At 47.2% G+C, this 23140-nt stretch overlaps 1 protein-coding gene across 1 annotated transcript in view; it reads left to right on the top strand.

The window, feature by feature from the left end:
* Positions 1 to 1239: 1239 nt before the first annotated feature.
* Positions 1240 to 23140, top strand: part of LOC144824373 (fish-egg lectin-like) — a 73085-nt gene continuing 51184 nt past the window's right edge. The window contains exon 1 of the mRNA XM_078683484.1: positions 1240 to 1333. Within this exon, the coding sequence (XP_078539610.1) occupies positions 1282 to 1333 (52 nt within the window). The 5' untranslated portion in view covers positions 1240 to 1281. The remainder of the gene's footprint in view (positions 1334 to 23140) is intronic.

Here is a 23140-nt window from a genome sequence, read left to right as displayed (position 1 = left end):
TCCTAGTTCCACCACCACAGATCTGGGTCATGGCTATCGTCTGCTGATGCCCTCAGTGGGTCAGATCCTCAGATTGACCCTGGCCTGACCTTGCTGCATCTCCTGCACCAGAACTGATCTCTGTTCGTCTCTCAGCATCTTCTCTCTGTCACTCACAGCACGTTCTCTCTGTCACTGTGGGAGCAGCTTCTCTCTGTCACTCGGGCAGCAGCTTGTCTCTGTCCCTCTGTCAGCACCTTCTCTCTGTCACTCTGTCAGCATCTATTCTCTGTCACTCTGGCAGTAGCTTCTCTCTGTCACTGTGGCAGCATCTCCTCTCTGTCACTCTGGCAGCAGCTTCTCTCTGTCTCTCTGGCAGCAGCTTCTCTCTGTCACTCTGTCAGCAGCTTCTCTATGTCCCTCTGTCAGCACCTTCTCTCTGTCACTCTGTCAGCATCTATTCTCTGTCACTCTGGCAGTAGCTTCTCTCTGTCACTCTGGCAGCAGCGTCTCTCTGTCACTCTGGCAGCAGCTTCTCTCCATCCCTCTGTCAGCACCTTCTCTCTGTCACTCTGTCAGCATCTATTCTCTGTCACTCTGGCAGTAGCTTCTCTCTGTCACTGTGGCAGCATCTCCTCTCTGTCACTCTGGCAGCAGCTTCTCTCTGTCACTCTGGCAGCAGCTTCTCTCTGTCACTCTGTCAGCAGCTTCTCTCCGTCCCTCTGTCAGCACCTTCTCTCTGTCACTCTGTCAGCATCTATTCTCTGTCACTCTGGCAGTAGCTTCTCTCTGTCACTGTGGCAGCAACTCCTCTATGTGACTCTGGCAGCAGCTTCTCTCTGTCACTCTGGCAGCAGCTTCTCTCTGTCACTCTGGCAGCAGCTTCTCTCTGTCACTCTGGCAGCAGCTTCTCTCTGTCACTCTTTCATCAGCTTATCTCTGTCACTTTGTCAGCAGCTTCTCTCTTTCTCTCCTTCAGAAGCTTCTCTCTGTCCCTCTGTCAGCAGCTTCTCTCTTTCTCTCCTTCAGAAGCTTCTCTCTGTCCCTCTGTCAGCAGCTTCTCTCTGTCCCTCCTTCAGAAGCTTCTCTCTGCCCCTCCCTCAGCAGCTTTTCTTTGTTGGCTGAGCCTCTGCTTCCTCAGCATCTCTGAGTCTCGGACGCATATGAGTTGATGTTCCCACCTCCTGGGCGGGGTTCGGAATTGCAGCGTATTTAAGGCCCGGCAGACAGTTCTCTCCTCATATTGCAGAAGTTCCTGCAGGGTGGACAGGTCAGACAAACAGACGGACAGACAGACAGAACATGGTGTGTTCAGTAACTTTGCTGCTTCTGGCCCTGACGGTGGAATGCTCAGGTGAGGTCCCCCATCCAACGCTGTGAGTAGGGCTTTGTGTGACAGGATCACACACAGTCTGGGTAGACCCATGCATGTGCTGAAGGACAAGGGGAGCTTAGAAGGGATTCAGTGGTGTAAATGCAACAATAACGAGGTGCAGTTTAAGGGTCTGACTCTTATACCGCACAGGTGCAACAACAATGAGGTGCAGTTTGTGAGCCTGACATTTGCACCACACAGGTTCAACAATAATTTAGTGAAGTTTATGGGCCTGACTTTTACACCACACACCCACAACAATAATGAAGTACAATGTGTGGGCCTGACTCTTATACTGCACAGGTGCGACAATAGTGGGGTGCAGTTTGTGGGCCTGACTCTTACACCACACATCCACAACAATAGTGAGGTGCAGTTTATGGGCCTGACTCTTACACCACACATCCACAACAATAATGAGGTGCAGTTTGTGGGCCTGACTCTTACACCACACATCCACAACAATAGTGAGGTGCAGTTTATGGGCCTGACTCTTACACCACACATCCACAACAATAATGAGGTGCAGTTTGTGGGCCTGACTCTTACACCACACATGCACAACAATAGTGAGGTGCAGTTTATGGGCCTGACTCTTACACCACACATCCACAACAATAATGAGGTGCAGTTTGTGGGCCTGACTCTTACACCACACATGCACAACAATAGTGAGGTGCAGTTTATGGGCCTGACGCTTACACCACACATGCACAACAATAGTGGGGTGCAGTTTGTGGGCCTGACTCATACACCACACATGCACAACAATAGTGAGGTGCAGTTTATGGGCCTGACTCTTACATCACACATGCACAACAATAGTGGGGTGCAGTTTGTGGGCCTGACTCTTACACCACACATGCACAACAATAGTGAGGTGCAGTTTATGGGCCTGACTCTTACACCACACATGCACAACAATAGTGGGGTGCAGTTTGTGGGCCTGACTCATACACCACACATGCACAACAATAGTGAGGTGCAGTTTAAGGGTCTGACTCTTACACCACACAGGTCACAAAGGTGACACAAGCCAGTTTTCGACCTTCTGAGCACCTTTTATACTGTTTCTGTGTCTCAGTTTGTTGGTTTTGACTTGAGTTGTATTTTGCATTTGTAAAGTGTCATGACACCACTGCTGTGCCTTGAAAATGCTCGAGTCCTTCTCCGTTGTTTTGCACGCCAGGGGTTATATGTACGGCTAGAAGCTCGTATGTTAATAGTGTGATATGCAGAGTTTCTTAAGCAGTCAGAATCAGCAAATGATTTTTAGTGCCAAGAACTTCTCCCACACTGTAAAATCAGCATGAACGACCCCACATGGTGCGCCAGAGGGCGCTGCTTCTTTGCTGCCATTGGAGTAGATTTTCTACTTGAACTGAAGCTTTCTCATTGCGAGCGGTCTCGAGCACCTGCGTTGAGAAAATATCACTGTGTGCCATCCTAGTGTCCAAAATGTGTTCTGGGGGATGCTAATTCTCGCTCAACAATTTAACACTGGCAAGCTGACGGTAAGAAAAAGCAAAAGCTCTGCCATGTGGAGGTTGAAATGAACTGAAAATTAAATTAAATTTATAAAGCGCACTACTTCCCTGAGGTGTCTCTGCACTTTGGTTGGTGGAGATTTGCCGGAACCCTTCATTACAAGCGCAACTCTGCCAGTGGAGTGGGATTTATCACCACTCAAGCATAGAAGGTAGTGTGTGATCTCAGCCTACAGAAAGTACTCCAGTGGATTAACCCTAGCACTGCCAGCCACCACCGTTGCCACCCCAAGCACTTTACAGTCTGTACTTCATGGTCCGGACACGCCGACCTCTAGCAGTCTGTTTAGGGAGCGTCCCATCCGGGCTCCACTCCAAGTCATAATCTGGTGCCTTTCTACAGTTATGTATCCGATGATTTGCAAAGTGCACCTGTACCACCAAATTGTAAATCTCAAATATTGGCCATCAGGCCAACCCTGTTTGTGTGGCTTTTGTACCTTGGACCAGCTAAGACCTGTTTGTTTCCAGGCCAGAGTCTGTCATCATTAGTAGCTGAAGACGGGTAAAGAGCCCTTTCTTTAGTGTAAGAGGAATGTCTGAAAGAGGCACAGAAGCTTTACAAGAGCGACTGTTTTCATCAGTGCGATCGCATTGTTTACCATTAGAGAGGGTTTAATCAATCTCTGTACTAAGGGGCTTATTTACAAGCAGCCTGCGCCGCCATTGCGTCACTGTTTTTGACACTCCGGCGGCTCAAGCCTCTCGATCCTATATACCCTGCGTGGCTTTGCATGGCCTCATATATATGGACAAAGGCACGGCAGTGCAACGCGCTTCATTATCTTACTCTACATCCATGTGATTTGAAGTGTGAAGTTCCCACATAACATCCTTGTTTTTTGATTCTGCCCCGGATTTTCAAAATTACGCAAACCATGGGCAGCGGCAAAAACGTATGCCTCCCCAGGGCAGGGGTAACACGGAGAAATATTTTAATTTCTCCTAGTTTTTTTTTCCTCTTTCCATGTGTGCTACATAGTGCAGCCCCCATAGAACGAGGAAAGCGCATTCCAGCATTATGTTTGTGCGGGAAGGTGCCCCTTTCTGCTCAAAAACAATCCTGCCTGCAATGGAGGCCCCCTGGCATGGTGCAAGGCTGCCTACATTGGCGCTAGGAAGCAAACTGTGCGCCAGAGCAGGGGGAATGGACAGGAATGCATGAAATTAATTTCATAAATATGATGCATTTGTGCAGGGTCTCATTGGCGTAGGGCGGCGCACCAAGAACACTTGCGACAATGCCTTACGCCGATTCCTCGTAAATGAGGCCCTATGTTTGTAACAGTTCTCAAACATGTCCCATAATTTGACTTGCAGACAATTCACTGTGGGGCAAAGAGAGACACTCTCAACACCAGTGTTTGCCACGCAGTGATTGCCATTTTTTTTAGGGTGTTGCCCTCTGTCCTTCCTCACCTCTTCCCTCCCTGCCCTCAGACACTTTGCCACCTTTAACTCTACATTACTGTTTATTGGATGCTGCAGCGCAGGCAGGGAAGTGTGTGTTAGAAAAATAAAAGTGTCACAGAGTCCACAAACCCCATAATTCACCGCTATGATGGTATCAATGTATCTATGGTAAATTATTATCATATTTGTTCCTGGGTCAGTCCTCCAGCGATTGGAAATGTAGGGGGCATATTTATGTGCCACTACGTGTCGTTCTTGTGCCACACAACTTGGTGCAGGGGCAACGCCCAGGGGCGTAACACAGGCCCCCGCAGCCCATGCGGTGTGGGGGGGCCCCTAGCTCCAAGGGGCCCCCTGGCCACTGCCCTCTGGCCGGAGAGCTCCTGATTGAGCCCGGAGGGCCCCCCCTAAGTACCGTGCAGGGAGGCCCCCTCACTTTTCGTTACGCCAGTGGCAACGCACCTTAAAAATGAGTTATTTAAAGCCACTCAAGGCCACCTTCCAGGGCTCTGCGTGTAAATCTCGACTAATGCAACGCTGCACAAATCACCGCAGAGCCTCACTCTGCACCAGAGAGTCATGTCCATGGGTGCTGCACAGGTATTCCCACGCAACAAGTGGTAGACCTAAGAATGTGCCAAAAACGTACACCTCCCCGGGTGAGGCATGAGAAGAAGAAATATCCTTATTTCTCCTTGTTACCGCCTCTTTCTATCTGTGCTGAAAATCAATCCTGCATAAACGCAGGAACCTTTTCACCGTGATGCAAGGGTGCCTGCTTTGGCGTTAGACAAACAAAAAGGGTGCAAGCAAAGGGGAAAAGTCAGCAATGCACGATATTGACTTACATACAGCACATTCCTGCCCTCTCCTGGTCATGCAGTGCAGCACAGCGAGGTGGATTGCGGTGCTGTGCTGCCTGACTTGGCCATGAATATTGCCCTAGATTTTTGGCATTTTAGTGGAATCCATCTGAGGCACAATATTTTATGTATTTATTTATTTCATTTTAAAAGTTTTATATAGCACTGACTAAACCCGGAGGTATCAGAGCACTTCACATGAGGACGAGAATTGTTCCAGAGTATAGTTACCAGTTACATAGTTACAAGTCACCCAGTTTCAGAGCATAGTAAATTGCTGGAGCGTAATTACATGTGTTAAAAACATATATGTAAAGAAAAAAGCAGGCACGGGGAGAGATTCAGGGGAGGGAGGATAGGAGCAGAGGAGGTAGACAAAGGATGAAAGGTGGAAAGAGGTGGAGGGTGAAGGAAACGGAATCGGGAGACGAGAAAAAACAGTGTCCAATGTCTGGAGTGCTGCGATCCCAGTGGAAATGGTGTCATTCCCAGACCTCCGCTGGGCGTGGCTCCCTTTACGCTGTGGACTCTCTCAGAGGGGTCTCTGAGGCTCCAGGGCATAAATATCATATGGATTGATGTACGGTCAATCCTCAAACATATCATCAGCAGGAGCTCAATAGCCGGCTCTGGGTATTGCGCGTTCGTGGAGAACAAATAAACTCTGTATATTCCTTCAGCTAGACGAGTCTGCTGAATGCAAGGGTTTAATATGTTTACAAAAAAGCCATTGGGGCAAAAGAATTATAGACGAAACTGTGACATTTGTTTTTCTCTACTTATTTTCATTGATTTTTTTTACTTCAACAATATTAGGTCAATAATGTATTGACTCCAGTTTATTTATAATCCTGACCATCATCTGTATGCAACTATGTCCCCCACATCATAGTGTTCTTGTTGCTGTCAGGATTCTTAATCAGGAGGGGGACATCATCAGCCTTCATCGACAAGAGCAGCTGCTTTTCCAAAGCGCATTTCTTTTCTGTGATTATATTTCCTTACCAGTGTTTCCATGACCAAAGCAAACAGGAGGGCATATAATGGACACCCCTGGCCAAAGTGCAGCTGTAGTTAGGCAAGTTTCCACTGGAAGATATGTTTTCATTTCTCTCATAACGTTGGTGCTATTTGACGAATCTTCACAACACTTTCCAAAAAGAGTTAATCGACCTGCACTTCCTGGAAAGTTTTGTGCCAATCCATAAAGTGAAGGACAAGAAAAAAGGGGCCCAAAACACTACACAAAAAACAGGCTAGGAGAACTACACTAAATTGGGCAAAAATGTAGTCTTTTACTCAGAAAGTGTGCTTTTTGTGATTTTCTGTAATTCTGTTCAAACATTTTTGAGGAATTTGCATATATTGAAGTGTTCAGTATGGACTTGAAAGTGGTAAACATAAATATACCTGAAAAGTTGATCCAGCGGGCCGAAATTTTAACAAGCATTGGTAAATACCTTACATGTACATTGTGAGAGATGTTACCTTGCACGAGGTAAGAGGTGTGTGAGCATAGGGTGAGCAGTATGTCAATAGTATAAGTGCAGGATGAGCAGTTTGAGTTCAGGGTGAGAGGTGTGTGGAGGGGTGAGAGAAATGGGAGTGCCGGGTGAGAGGTATGTCAAAGGTGAGACGGGAGACTGATACGGGAGAAACACGAGAAACAACAGGAAATAGTATGCTACAGCCAATAGTTACGGAGACAATGTAAGCTATCATCATTCCCAACCCTCAGCACCCAGTGGACCCTGGGAACAAGGATGCCCTTTGGGTAGCCATGCGCTATACAAGTGTGTATTCATTTTTCATTCATTCAACTGGATGCAGGAAAAGGTCAGAAACCTTGTTGTGGACCCAGTTGGCTTATCGGACAACTATAGCTGCAGGGGGCTGTGGCAAGTGATATAAAAAGAGCTTAGGTGTTGATGGATACGGACAGATGCTGAGGGCGGAGGGAAAGGGAGTTGTGGAACTATACCAAAGAAGACTCGAAAGAATCACGGAAAACTTTTATAGAGGAAGGTTATAGTTTGTTATTAAGTGCCGAGTTAAAAGCTCATAACAGCCCCACTGAAAGTCATCATTTTAAATCCCCTAGACAAGTGTAACTCATTCAACGCACTATCCAGGACCGCACACGTCACACCTGAGGCTTCAAAGGTGACATCACTGGTGTCGTCAATGATGACACTGGTTACTTAATATCATCACTGAAGCATGGTTGTGTTTGCCTTTTTGAGATTTGTTTTCGGACAATGGAAGTAAATGAAGTCTGTTTTTATATGCAGCAACTATAAGCATGTTACAAGGATAGGGCTAGTATTTTTTTTATTGAAACAGGAATTAGATTTATATTCACAGGTGATGTAAGAAATGAGAACATTAGCAACATTACTGGTGACTTGCCCTATCCCTTCAGTATCACATCACTAGGAGTATCGCTGATGCTGCAAACATTGCTATTTTCACGGGTTTGCTGACAGATGAGCACAGACTGTATTCTATTGCAGGGATGTGTAGACAAGGAAAAATATGCTGCAAATCATCAAAATACTATCACAACCTGTCAATATGGGAAAACATTTCTTGTGAATAGCAAGACATACTTATTTTGGCGGAGAGGCCACAAAATCAATGTCTTACACCCCATTTCATAAGCAGTAGGTGTGATTGCATTTACATATCACTTACTACCTCGGACACGGTGTTGAGGTGCTTTTCTGAGAGTAGCTCACTACTCTGGAACCTAAAAAGGATTAGTGGTGAATTCAAAATTTGCAAACATACGTGACAAGAATTTTCAATTCTATTAAGGACAAGGAGGCGAGGATTATGCTTTTTCTCATTTCTTTAATGAAATGCTCAGCAGCCAATATAAAAAACAAAAACTACATTTCCCATCAACACTAGGAATAACCATAGAGTCTGTAGTATAAAAGGTCATAACACTAGTCCTTCCTCCTCTTTCTTTGTTGAGGAATCAGTTCAAGTTCAAAAGGCAATCCAACGTAGAACAAAAGGAACAAGGCCAAGAACGCCGCCGAAATCCCAAGGAACTGGACGCAGGCAGTAGAAGAACATAGAGACGGATAAGACCGGCAAACTCTACTTCTGGTCGGAACCTGAAAAGAGACAGAGAGCCGTAACACCCAATATAGCAAATAAGAATGCAAACCAGGGGGGGGGGGGTAAAACAAGAGAAGAGAGAATTGTGCAACAGCAGCAATACAAAATATAGCAAATAACAATGCAGTACAATAACAACGGGTGGGATAATCCTCGCCTCCTTGTCCTTAATAGAATTGAAAATTCTTGTCACGAATGTTTGCAAATTTTGAATTCTATGTCAGGACAGGAGGCTCCGATTATGCTTGTTCAAATCTGGTTCACCACCACAGAAGCAATCGGTTTATAGTAAAAAGTTTTGAAAACTGAATCAGAAGACCTGCTGCTTTCATAATGTCAAAAAGAGTGACACCTAAGGAGAAGGTCTTAGAAGCCATCGCCCCGCGAGCAGAATGTGCACCAAACACAGACACATCAATGCCAGCTTCTGACATGAGCCATCGTACCCAGCGTGCTAAAGTAGCTGGGGTCACAGGGCGAAATGGTTTCTGCAAAGCAATCAACAATTGATCCTGCATATCTGAACGTAAGGAAGAAGTACTTACCTCATAATCCTTGAGAAACTGCACAACACAAAGATTGGGATGAGCGGGAAAAGAGAGATACGAAATCACCTCTGTATTAGATTTGGTACGTCTGGAAAGACGAAACGTAACACCTTCTGGTGTAAAACAATGACCCGCAAGATCCAGCGCACGAACTTCCGACACACGTTTACAAGAGACAAGACACAACAACATGGTCAACTTTGCAGACAACTGCTTGCGGGACAACAGCGGATTCGAAGGCCATGCTTCCAAGAACCGCGAAATGATAGAAACATCCCATAAAGAGACATACTTAGGAGTCGGAGGCTTCAAGAGATGAATACCTTTAAGCAATTTGGAAATGAAAGGGTGTTCACCCGCAGGCTTTCCATCAATCTGAAGATGGCCAGCCGAGATAGGGGAACGAAAATTGTTAACAGTCCTATAGGATAGACCTGAAGAAGCCAGGGATGCCAGAAAGTTAATAATCAAAGAGACATCTGCCGAAACTTCCCGTTGAACACACCAATCACACCAGCGTTTCCAAGCACCCTTGTATCGCTTGTGAGTATTGGGAGACCAGGCCTCACTAATGAACTTGGAAGCGTCGCTAGAAATGCCTGGGATCGTCCAGCGATCCCCGAGATCCGCCATGCCAGCAACTGAAGGGATCCGGACAGAATCAGGGGATGCGGACCTTCGAGAGGATCCAGCAAGAGATTCCACTTCTGGGGATGAAGGAGGGGAATCTTGCAACACATTTCCAGGAGAACCGGGAACCACGCTTGAGCCCTCCAGAGCGGAATAATCAGAGCCGCTTGAAACCGTGTGGTGTAAGCTAGAACCCTGGGGATCATCAAGAATGGGGGAAACGCATAGCTCAGAGTCGAGGGCCAAGTCTGGAGAAAGGCATCCGTGGCTAGGGCCAGCGGATCCGGTCTCCAACTGTTAAACAGCGGGAGCTGTGTGTTGAGGGGAGAAGCAAACAGGTCTATCTGACACTGGCCCCAACGCCGAAGGAGAGCTCTGAACACACGAGGGTGAAGCCTCCAGTCGTTGAAATCCCGAAGATACCTCAAATGCCAATCCGCAATTTGATTGTGGCGACCCGGAAGATATTCTGCAATAACAGTGATCTTCCGTTGCAGGCAAGAATGCCAAAAGTCCTTGGCGATATCCGCAAGCACTCTGGACCGAGTCCCGCCTAGCTTGTTGACATACCGGACTGCGGACACGTTGTCCATACGGAGAAGAATGCAGCAGCTGGACTGATGGGGAGTGAAGCATTTGATCGCAAACGAACCCGCCAGGAGTTCCAGACAGTTTATGTGGAGAGTCAACTCCTGAGGAGACCAACGACCCCCCGTCGAGACTGGGCCGCAGCGGGCTCCCCAACCCCAGCGACTGGCATCGGATTCGATCACTAGTTCCGGAGATGTACCGAAGAGAGCTCGACCATTCCGGGCTTCCATGTGGTCCAGCCACCATTGCATCTCCCACCTCACCTCCTCCGACAGAGGAATCTGATCCGAGTACCTGAGGCCTTTGCGGAGATGCTGGATTTTGAGACGCTGCATCGCTCGGTAATGCAGCGGTCCCGGGAAGATCGCCTGAATGGACGACGCCAACAGACCCACTACAGGCGCCAACGATCTCAATGACACAGTCCGTCTGGAAATAACAGACGTCAATTCCCTCTTGATGTAACGAATTTTCTGAGCGGGTAAAAGAAGTTGACAGGCAACTGAATCGATCTTGAAACCCAGAAAATCGATCGATTGCGTTGGAATTAAAACCGGTTTTGGAACGTTGATCAGAAAACCGAGAGATTGCAAAAGATCGATGGACCACTCCAGATGAGACAGGAGCCTGAGTGGGCAATCTGCCATCAGGAGAATATCGTCCAAGTAAATAATCAGACGTATACCCCGAGAACGGAGATGTTCCACAACCGGCCGCAGAAGTTTCGTGAAGCACCACGGTGCTGACGAAAGGCCGAACGGGAGAACTCGATACTCGTACCAATTCCCCTGCCATTGAAACTGGAGAAATCGACGATGAGGCTTGAAAATCGGGATCGACAGATACGCGTCTTTGAGGTCCAGACGGACCATCCAGTCTCCTTCGCGAAGGAGATCCCGCAAGAGATGGATGCCCTCCATCTTGAAGTGTCTGTACACAACCCCGCCGTTGAAGTCTTTCAGGTTGAGAACCAGGCGAGATCCGCCTCCTTTCTTCTGGACCAGAAAGACTGAGCTGGCAAATCCCTTTGGATGACGAGCGGTTTGAAGAATCGCTCCTTTCTGTAACAGAATGCTGATTTCCTCCGAAAGACAAGCTTGATCTTGAAGGGAAAAACTTAAAGGAAGGGGAGGACGGGATTGATGCATGGGGTGATAGAACTCTATGTTGAACCCTTGGACGGTTTCTAGCACCCATGCATCGTTGGAGATCATGCGCCAGTTGTCGAGAAAAAACGGCACCCTGCCCCCCAACATCACATTGCAAGCATGAATCAGGCTCACCTGCAGAGTTGGAGTCCTGGTAATGACTTTGCTGCCCGCCTGAACGGCCTTTCCCATATTGTCCTTTTCCCTTACGTGAGGGATAGAAATTCGCTCTGGTGGAGTATCTGGAGTCGTGCCCTCCACCACGCTGAGAGGTATTACCTCGCTGGGACTGTTGGTGCGATCCTCGGCCGAACGAGCGTCCACGCTGTCGTCCGGCCTTGGCAAAAACCGGACGCATTGCCCGTCGCAAAGAAGCCTGTGCCTTGTCGATGCCACTGAAGGTGGAGACAAATCTGGTAAGCTCCTTCAAGAAAGGCTGTCCAAACAACAGGCCTTGCGCTTCTGGACCTGCCTCAGAGGACGATAGCTCCGCAAGTTTGGGGTCCAATTTTAACAAGATGCAGCGGCGCCGCTCGGAGGAAACTGCGCAATTGGCGTTACCCAATTGACAGATCGCCCTCTGTGCCCACTCTATGAGCTCATCACGGTCAACAAGAGCCAAGGCTTCCTTTGCCTGAAAACCAAGATCTAGAATCTTGGTCAGAGGACCAAGCATGTCAAGAAGTTTATCTTGACAAGACCTCCAGGACCGGTCAAGGCCCTTCTTGGGGTCCTTAGCATACTTTTTTAGGTAGGTGACCATCATGGGATCAACTTCTGGCGTATCTGCCAGGTGATCCGCAAGATCAGGTCTCGGGCATTCAGAACGGAGCCTGGCCCGAACTGAAGCATCAAAAGGCTGACGAATGTGTGCCTGGATGTAAGCCGCAACCGCTGGAGGGGGCAACCAAGAGGACGAATTGGGGTGGACAATTTCAGCGGGTTCAAAGTTCAACAGGGATGGACGCTCAGGAGCGTCGACAAAATGTTCCTTGCGGAGAGGCTTCTTGGGCGGGGGTGAATCCTGTCCAGAAGAAGTATGAGCATCATCTGAGACGTCAGTGTCCTGAGGTGCAGAAGACTTGGAAGGCGCAGTCGCCAGAGTTTTAGCCAATTTTTGGAAATCAGATTTATGGGGTTTGACAGGAGACCTGGAGGATTTTTTAGATGCAGGCAACCAACCCTGTTGCTGCGCATATTGATTTAAATGACGCTTCAGTGGATTTATGGCACGGACAAGCGCCTTATTAACAGACTGCTGGACACCCCTATCCAGTTTCTCCACCAAGTTATGCTCAAGAGAATCGTCATCCTCATCCCCATAGTAATAGTCATCGTCTGCATCATAATATTCCGCCATGTCACAAGTGCAACAATTCAAAGCCCACAAGATGACTCACACAAAATCTGGAGTATCAAAGATACAATTCAGGGGGAGTGCGAACCCCACAGCAGGCTTTCTAAACAGAGCAGGCACAAACCTGACGCTGAAAAACAGTTAAAATGTGGAGGGAGATAAGCCTACCGACCAAACAGCACTCTAGGCAGAGCCTATGCAAATATATAACAACCGAAGCACTTTCCTGAGCTCCGGCGTCAAACGGGGTCGAAAGTGCACAGGCTGTGGGCGTGGGCGCTCAAGGAACGTCCCTTCATTCAACCGGCTGTGAGGAGAAACAACGAAGCCGGAAATTGAGCAGTGCGCATGCGCGACACCGCCGCCCGTGCAACAACGGCTCGAGAGCGCTCGCGCTCTCCTCGCGAGCCGGCAACCCCTTCTCCCGCTCCACAAAAGCAACCGGGCACCAGCGGCCAGGCGCAGGGAGGCAAACACACGCTCCCAAAGGGACACGCCGCCAAACGGACGAAACACTAAAGACGGCAACCACAGAGAGCGGAGCCGGAGCGCTCTAAGAATGCGCAAGCAGCGCGCGCAGTAAGCGCTAAGCAGTGCAAAACAAGGCAAGTGAAATTAACAATCATGATGCATAGATACAGTAAAGAACATGGTAAGAAAGATAAAGTGACTTAACTGGCTGCGGAGCAGCAAAGAAAGAGGAGGAAGGACTAGTGTTATGACCTTTTATACTACAGACTCTATGGTTATTCCTAGTGTTCATGGGAAATGTAGTTTTTGTTTTTTATATTGGCTGCTGAGCATTTCATTAAAGAAATGAGAAAAAGCATAATCGGAGCCTCCTGTCCTGACATAGAATTAGTGTAAGGAAATATGAATTAATTTGAGTGGTGGACATGCGAGTCTGTTAGTCGGATTGAAATGGAGGCGTAGAAGAGGGAGGGTCTAGAAAGTGTTCATTTGGATATGAGGCCGCTCGAGATTAGCTCGGGACGAGTACATTCACCACTAAGGCCTTCAATTTTGTCTCCTTATTAAGTGTGACAAAATGGCACGAAGCCGGCCCCAATATCCAACGGGCAGTAAGTTTCAATCAATTCTAAAACGGCACCATTAAAAAAAACGTATTTTTCACGCATGCGCGAACCAAAAAGACTACATTACCCAGATTCATTGCGCTAAATTCAGCTTGTCTGGAGAGACTCGGTTCAAGTACACGGCATCTTCTGCGGGAGTTCTGTTTCGAAAAAATCCTGGTAAATCGGTTAAGGAGAGTCGTCTTATCCTTTTACAAAGAAAACCATCTAGAACGCGGGAGAGCTATAATCGGACTTTCCCCTCATTTCCCTAGATTGGCGGCTTCGGGCTCCCTGACAGAGAGTTAGACTTAACAGTAAAGAAGTCCAAGCCCCTTCGGCGTCTGGGGGCGTTTGAAAGTAAGTGTAGTCTAGATGACAACATCCAGTAAGCTGGGTTACAACATTGACATCAGGCTTGTTTACACTTACTATAGCTACCTTTAATAACCCTCTCAGGTACTTCTGGCTACGGTAGCATAAAACGAGCGGCCTGAGAATTAGAACACGGTTCACCTTGGACACAGCGGTACGATATAAGGTATACTTACGCAGCTGTTAATTCGAACATTTATATACCCCCGAAAAACAGCATAGTTTAGAGGCACTAGTGGTTTTCTCCTTTTCTTTTCTTTTCTATTTTCTCCATTTTTGCTTTATGAATAACACAGAGGATTGAAAGGAGAACAATTCCCTTGATCAGATTACAAGGTGTTGTTGACATGCTTCCTGTTAAGGATTGCGGTGAGTAGGCGGCTGCCGACCCCACCAACATTCTTTGTGAGATAATTAGTTCCTGGTGTCCTACTGTTTAAGCGAGCAGCATAATTTATTAATTCATCAACTGAGCAAATGTTTTTAGAAATGTTTTTAGAATGATATACGATTTTAAAAACATGTAACATTGCCGATTTTGCACACTCCGATTCCTTTTTGCTGATATTATTCTTTTAATTGAGCCATGTTTTTAGAATGAAATACAATTTTAAAAACTGACAATATTGCCTTCTTTGCACATTCATACTCTGTTACCTTGCTCCCGCCTCGGTCCCCGCAGCTGTGTGCTGTTTGAGTGGAGGGCGTGGAGACCGGGCACTAGAACGCGCAGGGCGTCCCCGGCAGCACATGGGGCGGAGCTGATCACGAGCTCCGCTCTCTATATAAACAATGTGTCAGCGCACGCGCAGCGGGCGCGCCATAGGCGCGCCAAAGGCGCGCCTAAGGCAAGCCCATCTGCGCCCGTCCGCGCCTGACCTGCGCCTGGTGCCGGTTACTCTGCTCCAACTGACCTGATAGCTGGTCGCAGATGGTCTAGAGACAGTCTCCTAGACCTAAGACCCCCTACAGTTGATAAGCACCCTAGATTTAACCCGGCGCTTTCCCCTGACAGCTTCATCTACGCCAACTGTCACTTCTCTCTCCAGCTCCATGCGCCTCGCTTCCCTAAATACACAAGTGAGAGACACCCCCCTGCCCCATCACGTGAACTAAAGGCCTGCCTAGTCAATTGTCGTTCTCTACCCAAACATGCCAGTGACATCTGGCTCGATATTACATCGAATGCCTGGGATCTAATGTTCCTGACGGAAACTTGGACGAAAGAGGCCTCCAATCCAGATATTACACTGGCAGTACCCCCTGACTATGAATTTTTCGGGCTAAAAAGACCCGGTAGAAAGACGGGGGGAGGAATAGCTATTATTCTGAGATCCCATTGGAAAGTTTCATACAGAAAACTAGCTAACCTGGGACCTATTGAGGCTATGTATTTTAGCATCTTTGAGGCCTCTCTCTTACTCTGCACCGGGGTGCTAATCTATAATCCCCCCAACACCCCTCCCACCCATAATACGGATTTAGTTACAATCTTGGCTGACCTTTCCCTAAAACATCCCCATTTTACGGTCCTCGGGGACTTTAATCTCCATATAGATGACAGCAACTGCGCAAAGGCATGCTCCCTAGTAGAAACTCTGGCGGGCATTAATCTTTTTCAGAAAGTGGTGGGCCCCACGCACACTGCTGGTCACACTCTGGACCTTATCTTCACGAACCTACCTGCCCTATCTACTCTCGCCCCTCTCCCGGTGACATGGTCGGACCACAATATGATTCCTTTTAAAATCAGCTCCCCTCCCATCATGATCCCCACCTGTAGGACAGAGAAGGTTGGAAGAAAATGGTTTAAAGTAACGTTGGAAGCCATGGAGCCGGCACTTGCCGGGCTCGACTGGCAACCCTCTGCAAATATTAATGAGGACGTAGTAAATCTGGATCACTGCTTTACCACAGCTATTGACAGTATTGCTCCCCTCACGGTTCTTTCCTCAGCCAGAACTAAACCTTCTGCACCTTGGTTTTCTCAGATGCTGAGGGAATAAAAAAGCAAATGTAAAAGGCTAGAACGCCTGTGGCGCCGCACATATGATATAGCGGCTAAAACAAATTACAGAATGGCGTTAAAAAAATCTATAAAATCAAACAAAATGTCATGAAAGAATATTTCGCCAATAAAATCAAACTAGCAGACAATTCAGCCAAGGTGCTCTTCCAAATTGTGAAGGACTTTACTAAACCCGCGGCCCTCTCCCACAAGACTGAGCCCTGTCAAGAACTCTGTGACGGACTATCGGATTTTTTCCATGAGAAAATTAATCTCATCTATGATTCATTTAATACAGCTAAAAGACTTGACATGGAGGTTACATCTGGGCTTACTTCCAACAATGGCATTAGGTAGGTTAAGTGCATTTAATACTATCACCTTAGACGCAGCACTGAAGAAACTTCAGCTTTGTAAATCAGGTTCACCTTTAGATTCCATGCCAGCCCAAGTCTTTTCTGCAGTGGCCCCGGCGGTGGTACAACCCCTTACAACAATACGGAACACCTCTCTGCTATCTGGTCAGTTCCCGGAGACTTGGAAACAGGCCATTCTCATTCCCCTCCTGAAAAAAACAGAAGCGGACCACACAGCACTCTGTAACTATCGCCCGATATCATTGCTTCCTAAACCAGCTAAAATTTTAGAAAAAATAGTCCAAGAACAACTCTCTGACTATCTAGAAAACAATGAACTCCTCCATGATTCACAATCTGAATTCAGGAAGGGGTATAGTACCGAGACTGCACTTTTAGAGGTCTCAGAGACCGTGCGAGAGAGTGTGGACAGGGGCGAGGTAGCAATGTTGGTGCTCCTCGACCTGTCCGCAGCTTTCGACACGGTTTCTCATGCCATCCTTCTCAACAGACTCCGCGAGCTGGGGATTTGTGACACCCCTCTAGCCTGGATCACGTCCTTTTTATCGGGCCGTACACAACAAGTACGGTGCCGCCCTTTCTGGTCCAAAGACAAAAATCCTCTGGCCTGCGGGGTACCCCAAGGGTCTGCTCTCAGTCCCCTCTTTTTTAACGTGTATATCGCACCCCTAGCAAAGGTGATTGAGACAACGGGGGTTAGAGTGGTCTCCTATGCTGATGATACTCAGCTCATCTTTTCCATCAGAGACCACTCACCCCTTGGTTTTATACATCTTAAAACCTGCCTCTCGAATATAGTAGCGTGGATGACTTTGAACACGCTAAAACTTAACACGGATAAAACAGAGGTACTGTTTTTTAATCAAGCAAACCCTCTGACACCCACCACCTGGTGGCCAGCAGAACTTAATCCACCCCCCTCCCCAGTAAAGACAGCCCGTAACCTGAGAGTTCAATTCGACAATGAATTATCCTTCAAAACTCAAATCCAGAAAGTCACCTCTTGCTTTGTTAAATTACACATGCTAAAAAAGATCTCCCCCTTTCTCTCAGCTTAGGCTATGAAGACAGTGACCCATGCCTTGATCACTTCACACCTGGACTACGCGAACAGTCTTTATCTTGGACTCCCTGCCTATCTATTACACAGACTGCAGATGGTGCAGAACGCTGCAGCCAGGCTGATCTGTAGAGTCCCATACCGCTACTCCATTTCACCCCATCTTAGAAAGTTGCATTGGCTCCCAATCTCTGCTCGCGTCAGATTCATGGCCCTCACACTAGTTTTTAGGGCCCTGAATGGCAAATGCCCCCTATATCTGAGACAGCGACTGAAACTGGTCCATTCGTCCCTTAACCTCAGATCGAACCATCTCCAGGTCCTACTGCCCCCCAGATTCCGTCTTGTGAGGAAGGGTGGCAGAGCATTTGCAGTAGTCGCATCAAAAATTTGGAACGCCCTACCCATCAGTCTCCGCTTTGCTGACACTGAATCCCAATTCAGGGGCAAACTAAAGACCTTTCTATTTTCTGGCTGCTAATTCCTCCTCCTGCTCATTCGTAATCCTTGATTCAGAAAAGGGGGTGGTGATGAACAGAGTGCCTGAATTAAGCAGACCACTCTTACCCAGTCCAAAGATCAGGGCTTGATCCATCACCATTTTTTAGCTCACTGCACCATCCCAGCTCAGAACTTGGCTATATGCAAATTAGTCTGTTCCTGTCCCAGTGCATGATGGGAACAGGGCAAACCAAACTACCAAGCCAATTCTTATACTGGGAAGGAAACAAGCTACCGGGGACCGGTTTCTGGCATTTCAGCCTCGTCGGCCCGGCTTGCTTGAACCCTGATGGTGCAATGAGCAAGGGACTCACATCTGAGTATACCCTTCCACGCTTATGGTGGACAAAATGATTCAGAAAAGGGGGTGGTGATGAACAGAGTGCCTGAATTAAGCAGACCACTCTTACCCAGTCCAAAGATCAGGGCTTGATCCATCACCATTTTTTAGCTCACTGCACCATCCCAGCTCAGAACTTGGCTATATGCAAATTAGTCTGTTCCTGTCCCAGTGCATGATGGGAACAGGGCAAACCAAACTACCAAGCCAATTCTTATACTGGGAAGGAAACAAGCTACCGGGGACCGGTTTCTGGCATTTCAGCCTCGTCGGCCCGGCTTGCTTGAATCCTGATGGTGCAATGAGCAAGGGACTCACATCTGAGTATACCTTTCCACGCTTATGGTGGACAAAATGATTCAGAAAAGGGGGTGGTGATGAACAGAGTGCCTGAATTAAGCAGACCACTCTTACCCAGTCCAAAGATCAGGGCTTGATCCATCACCGTTTTTTAGCTCACTGCACCATCCCAGCTCAGAACTTGGCTTTATGCAAATTAGTCTGTTCCTGTTCCTGTCCCAGTGCATGATGGGAACAGGGCAAACCAAACTACCAAGCCAATTCTTATACTGGGAAGGAAACAAGCTACCGGGGACCGGTTTCTGGCATTTCAGCCTCGTCGGCCCGGCTTGCTTGAATCCTGATGGTGCAATGAGCAAGGGACTCACATCTGAGTATACCCTTCCACGCTTATGGTGGACAAAATGATTCAGAAAAGGGGGTGGTGATGAAAAGAGTGCCTGAATTAAGCAGACCACTCTTACCCAGTCCAAAGATCAGGGCTTGATCCATCATCGTTTTTTAGCTCACTGCACCATCCCAGCTCAGAACTTGGCTATATGCAAATTAGTCTGTTCCTGTCCCAGTGCATGATGGGAACAGGGCAAAGCAAACTACCAAGCCAATTCTTATACTGGGAAGGAAACAAGCTACCGGGGACCGGTTTCTGGCATTTCAGCCTCGTCGGCCCGGCTTGCTTGAATCCTGATGGTGCAATGAGCAAGGGACTCACATCTGAGTATACCCTTCCACGCTTAAGGTGGACAAAATGATTCAGAAAAGGGGGTGGTGATGAACAGAGTGCCTGAATTAGGCAGACCACTCTTACCCAGTCCAATGATCAGGGCTTGATCCATCACCGTTCTTTAGCTCACTGCACCATCCCAGCTCAGAACTTGGCTATATGCAAATTAGTCTGTTCCTGTCCCAGTGCATGATGGGAACAGGGCAAACCAAACTACCAAGCCAATTCTTATACTGGGAAGGAAACAAGCTACCGGGGACCGGTTTCTGGCATTTCAGCCTCGTCGAACCCCCCTTTTCTGAATCGTTTTTGGCCACTATAGGTGTGGCAGGGTATACTCAGACATGAGTCCCTTGCTCACTGCTCCATCAGGATTCAAGCAAGCCGGGCCGACGAGGCTGAAATGCCAGAAACCGGTCCCCGGTAGCTTGTCTCCTTTCTGGTGAAGAATTGGCTTGGTAGTTTGGTCTGCCCTGTTCCCATGATGCACTGGGCCAGGGACAGACTAATTTGCATATAGCCAGGTTCTGAGCTGGGATGGGGCAGTGAGCTAAATAACGGTGATGGATCAAGCCCTGATCTTTGGACTGGGTAAGAGTGGTCTGCTTAATTCAGACACTCTGTTCATCACCACCCCCCTTTTCTGAATCATTCGTAATCCTTAGCGCCTGCGCTTAACAAATGTCAATAATGAATAATAAATAAATAAATAAGCTGGAGTCAAACTCTGGATGTTATGTCATTCATGTTGTGTTAGTGAAGTTCACATACTTTCTTTCTCTCTTCACAGAGCGTGGGTGGTCCTGAAGAGAATCCCTACCAATCGTGGGATTCGAAACGCGTAGACCCTTTGGTCCGCCTGGTTGCCTATTTTTGGTTTATTAAATCACGAAAAATTACGGAAACTGTACACCATACTTTTTTCATGTCATGAAATTTAAGTTCTTTTGATGAGTTGTTTAGTAGGTTTATTCACAACAAACAGTGGTAGAAATTAACGTATTGTGGCAGACCTATTGCTTTGCTTTGTCAATTGATGTATTTATTCCCCGGTTGATTGAGCATTGTACAGGATGAATGTGTGAGGTGTGATTGTGACATGATTGAAGTGGTATGTATGAAAGGATTGGTGTGAACTTCGTGCACTTTCCCTTGTGTCCAATTGAATTTATATGTTTGTGTACAACATTGTTTGTTTTAATGTGTTGAAACTTCTAAAGAACTTGAAAAATTATTTATTTCAAATAAAAGAAGCTATTTAATAGTACTGGATACATAGTTCGGTTGTCTTTGTATCTTGGACAAATCGTGTTTTTGATTTGAGCATCAGTATTGGCATTTTCTCTTGTTATTACATTTGGAGATCATAGCAGCACGGGGAGGATTGGATGGAGTAAAGGAGAGATGGAGAGAGAAAGACTCTCTAGAAAGTGGAATAGGGAGAACTATGAAGGGGTATTGGATTAGTCTTGGAGGGACACATGAGGGAAGGGTTTAGAAAGGCTTGTAAGAATAGGAAAAGAAGTTTGAGATGAAGGAAAGAGACAAAGAGAGGGGAAGATTTTAGAAAGAATTATTTTGGGGATCATAGTAGTAGCATGAGGTTTGTGATGAGTCAAAGAGTGGAGGTAGAGGATATATTGAGAGAGGTATAGGGTATTGCATTAGGGAGGCTGACTTTTATTTTTACATTAGGAGTAAAGTAATACTGGACTGCCTGGGTCCATCTCCCACTGAAGGGACACTAGGACATGCTCTACTCTCCCCTGCTGTGGACACCCCCTCCCTCAACAAGGCTCTGTGGAGTGTTCACCTTTGGGTGATTTCCTGGGACAGGCAGAGTCTCCCGCTTGCGCCCATACTGATTACAGACCAAACACCTAGATGGGAAAAATGACACCTTGGGCATCCTCCAATTAGAACCTCCCCCTTCGAGCCAGAAGGGTTACGACAATCCTTTCCCTCCAAACTCTTTTGGGCCCTTTTGAGAACTTCTCTATTTATTCCAGAACCAACCCCCCTCACTTCTGCTGAGGGGGGCCTGAACCATGCTTCTTGGGGTCACGCCCACTCACTGTTTTTGTAGACCCAAGTATTGATCCAGAGGTTTGCTTCCTTCTCAACCCCTCTGGGTACAGCGAGGTTAGACTCAGTAAGATTGCAGAACAGAGATAAGGCGGGCTCATAAAGCCGCACAATACTGCTGTGTCCTTCTTGTAATTGTTTGTTTAAAGAGTCTTTAGACGTGTGCACAAACAAATCCTGCACCTTCCGCTGTTGGAGGCAAACTGCAAGGCATATCCAGGAAGAGGTGAGAGTGGAGAGGTGCACCACTGGAATGTATATTCAAAAGATGTAAACGGACAAAGTTTCTAATAGAGGAGACATGCCGGGGATTCCCTCTTTGGACGTCTCTACCATCATCTCTTCCCACATCCTCCCTCTATTTATGTCTCTCCTTCTCTCCTCTCTCAATGTATTGAGACTGAACTATTTTGTCTGATGCCCGATGGAGCTACCTGGTTTAGCTATAGGGGCGATGGACCATGGATTCCCACCTTGGTCGTCACCTACCCTGTCGGTCTTTAGACAGACCTTGGTCATCACCTACCCTGTCGGTCTTTAGACAGACTTCCTTTCATCTCTCCTTTTTGTCTCTTCCATTATCCTCCCTTTCTCACTTCTCCTGCCCCCTCCACTACTTTTCTCTCTCCTTTCTCTCCTCTCCTAATTGTATTGCCTATTTTTTGATGCATTGTGTAATTGTTGATCTTTTTTCTGTTACATTGTTGATTCTCAAGTAAAGTGCTCTGATACCATAGGGTCTAGCCAGTGCTATATAAAACTCTTTAAATAAATAAATAAAATAAATAAAGATACATAAGTATCCATGCTTGCCTAATTTCTGGTTAGAGCACACTACTTTTGTCACATGTGTGCACAGACGCGCAGCGGACACGTGCAACGAACGCGCGCCCCTGGCATGCTGAAGGTGCACCTAAGGCAAGCCCATCTGCACCCGTCCGCATCTGGACTGTGTCCAGGGCCAGCCATGCTGCCCCTCGTAGCAACAATATAAATATCTCCTGGACACGAGACTCCCTTCCGAGTCTAAGGAAGAAAGCTTGTCCAACAGGACAATATATTGACCTAGTGAGTGCTATACTCCCACATTTATGTAAAAACTGCAACTTTGTCTTAGGGAAAACAGAGCTATGTCGATTAAATAATAATAATAATCCAAATTTGTAAAGCACAAACAATCACCCGTAAGGGTTTCCAGGCGCTGGGGGCCGTCAGGAAGATTAAGCAAGCTGGTGCCCAGAGTCACATGGTGCTGGGCTAACCTGCCGCCAGAGCGGAGGATCGAACCGTGATCCCCAGATTCCAGCGTCAGTCGCCCTGGCCGCAGTGCCACACCTCTCCCTGAATCTTCTAATAGAGCAATCTCCTTGAACTTGGTGCTAAGAAACCAAGAGACAGAATAAGAGCCTGCCTTATTAATTGTATCACTGCCCAAACATGCAGATAACATCTCTACATCACTATCCAATAATGATTGGGATATGATGTTGATGAACGAAACCTGGTTAAAAGAGGAATCCAGCCCTGGCTCTAGCTATCCCACTAGGTTTTAGAGCAGGTTATGTTAACAGAAGATGAGATAAAAGAGGAGGTGGGGTAGCCATCATTGTGAGGGACTCCTGGGAGATCTCCTCTACTGAGCTACAAATCATTGGCTCGATTGAAGGTCTGAATTTCAGTATAAGTATAGGACCCACATCCTCCTTCGCAACTC

The sequence above is a fragment of the Lissotriton helveticus genome, chromosome 3_1 (genome assembly GCF_964261635.1).
Source record: "Lissotriton helveticus chromosome 3_1, aLisHel1.1, whole genome shotgun sequence".
Lineage (NCBI taxonomy): Eukaryota > Metazoa > Chordata > Amphibia > Caudata > Salamandridae > Lissotriton > Lissotriton helveticus.
The sequence above is the reverse complement of the archived record's forward strand: the minus strand, read 5'-3'. Positions and strand labels throughout refer to the sequence as shown.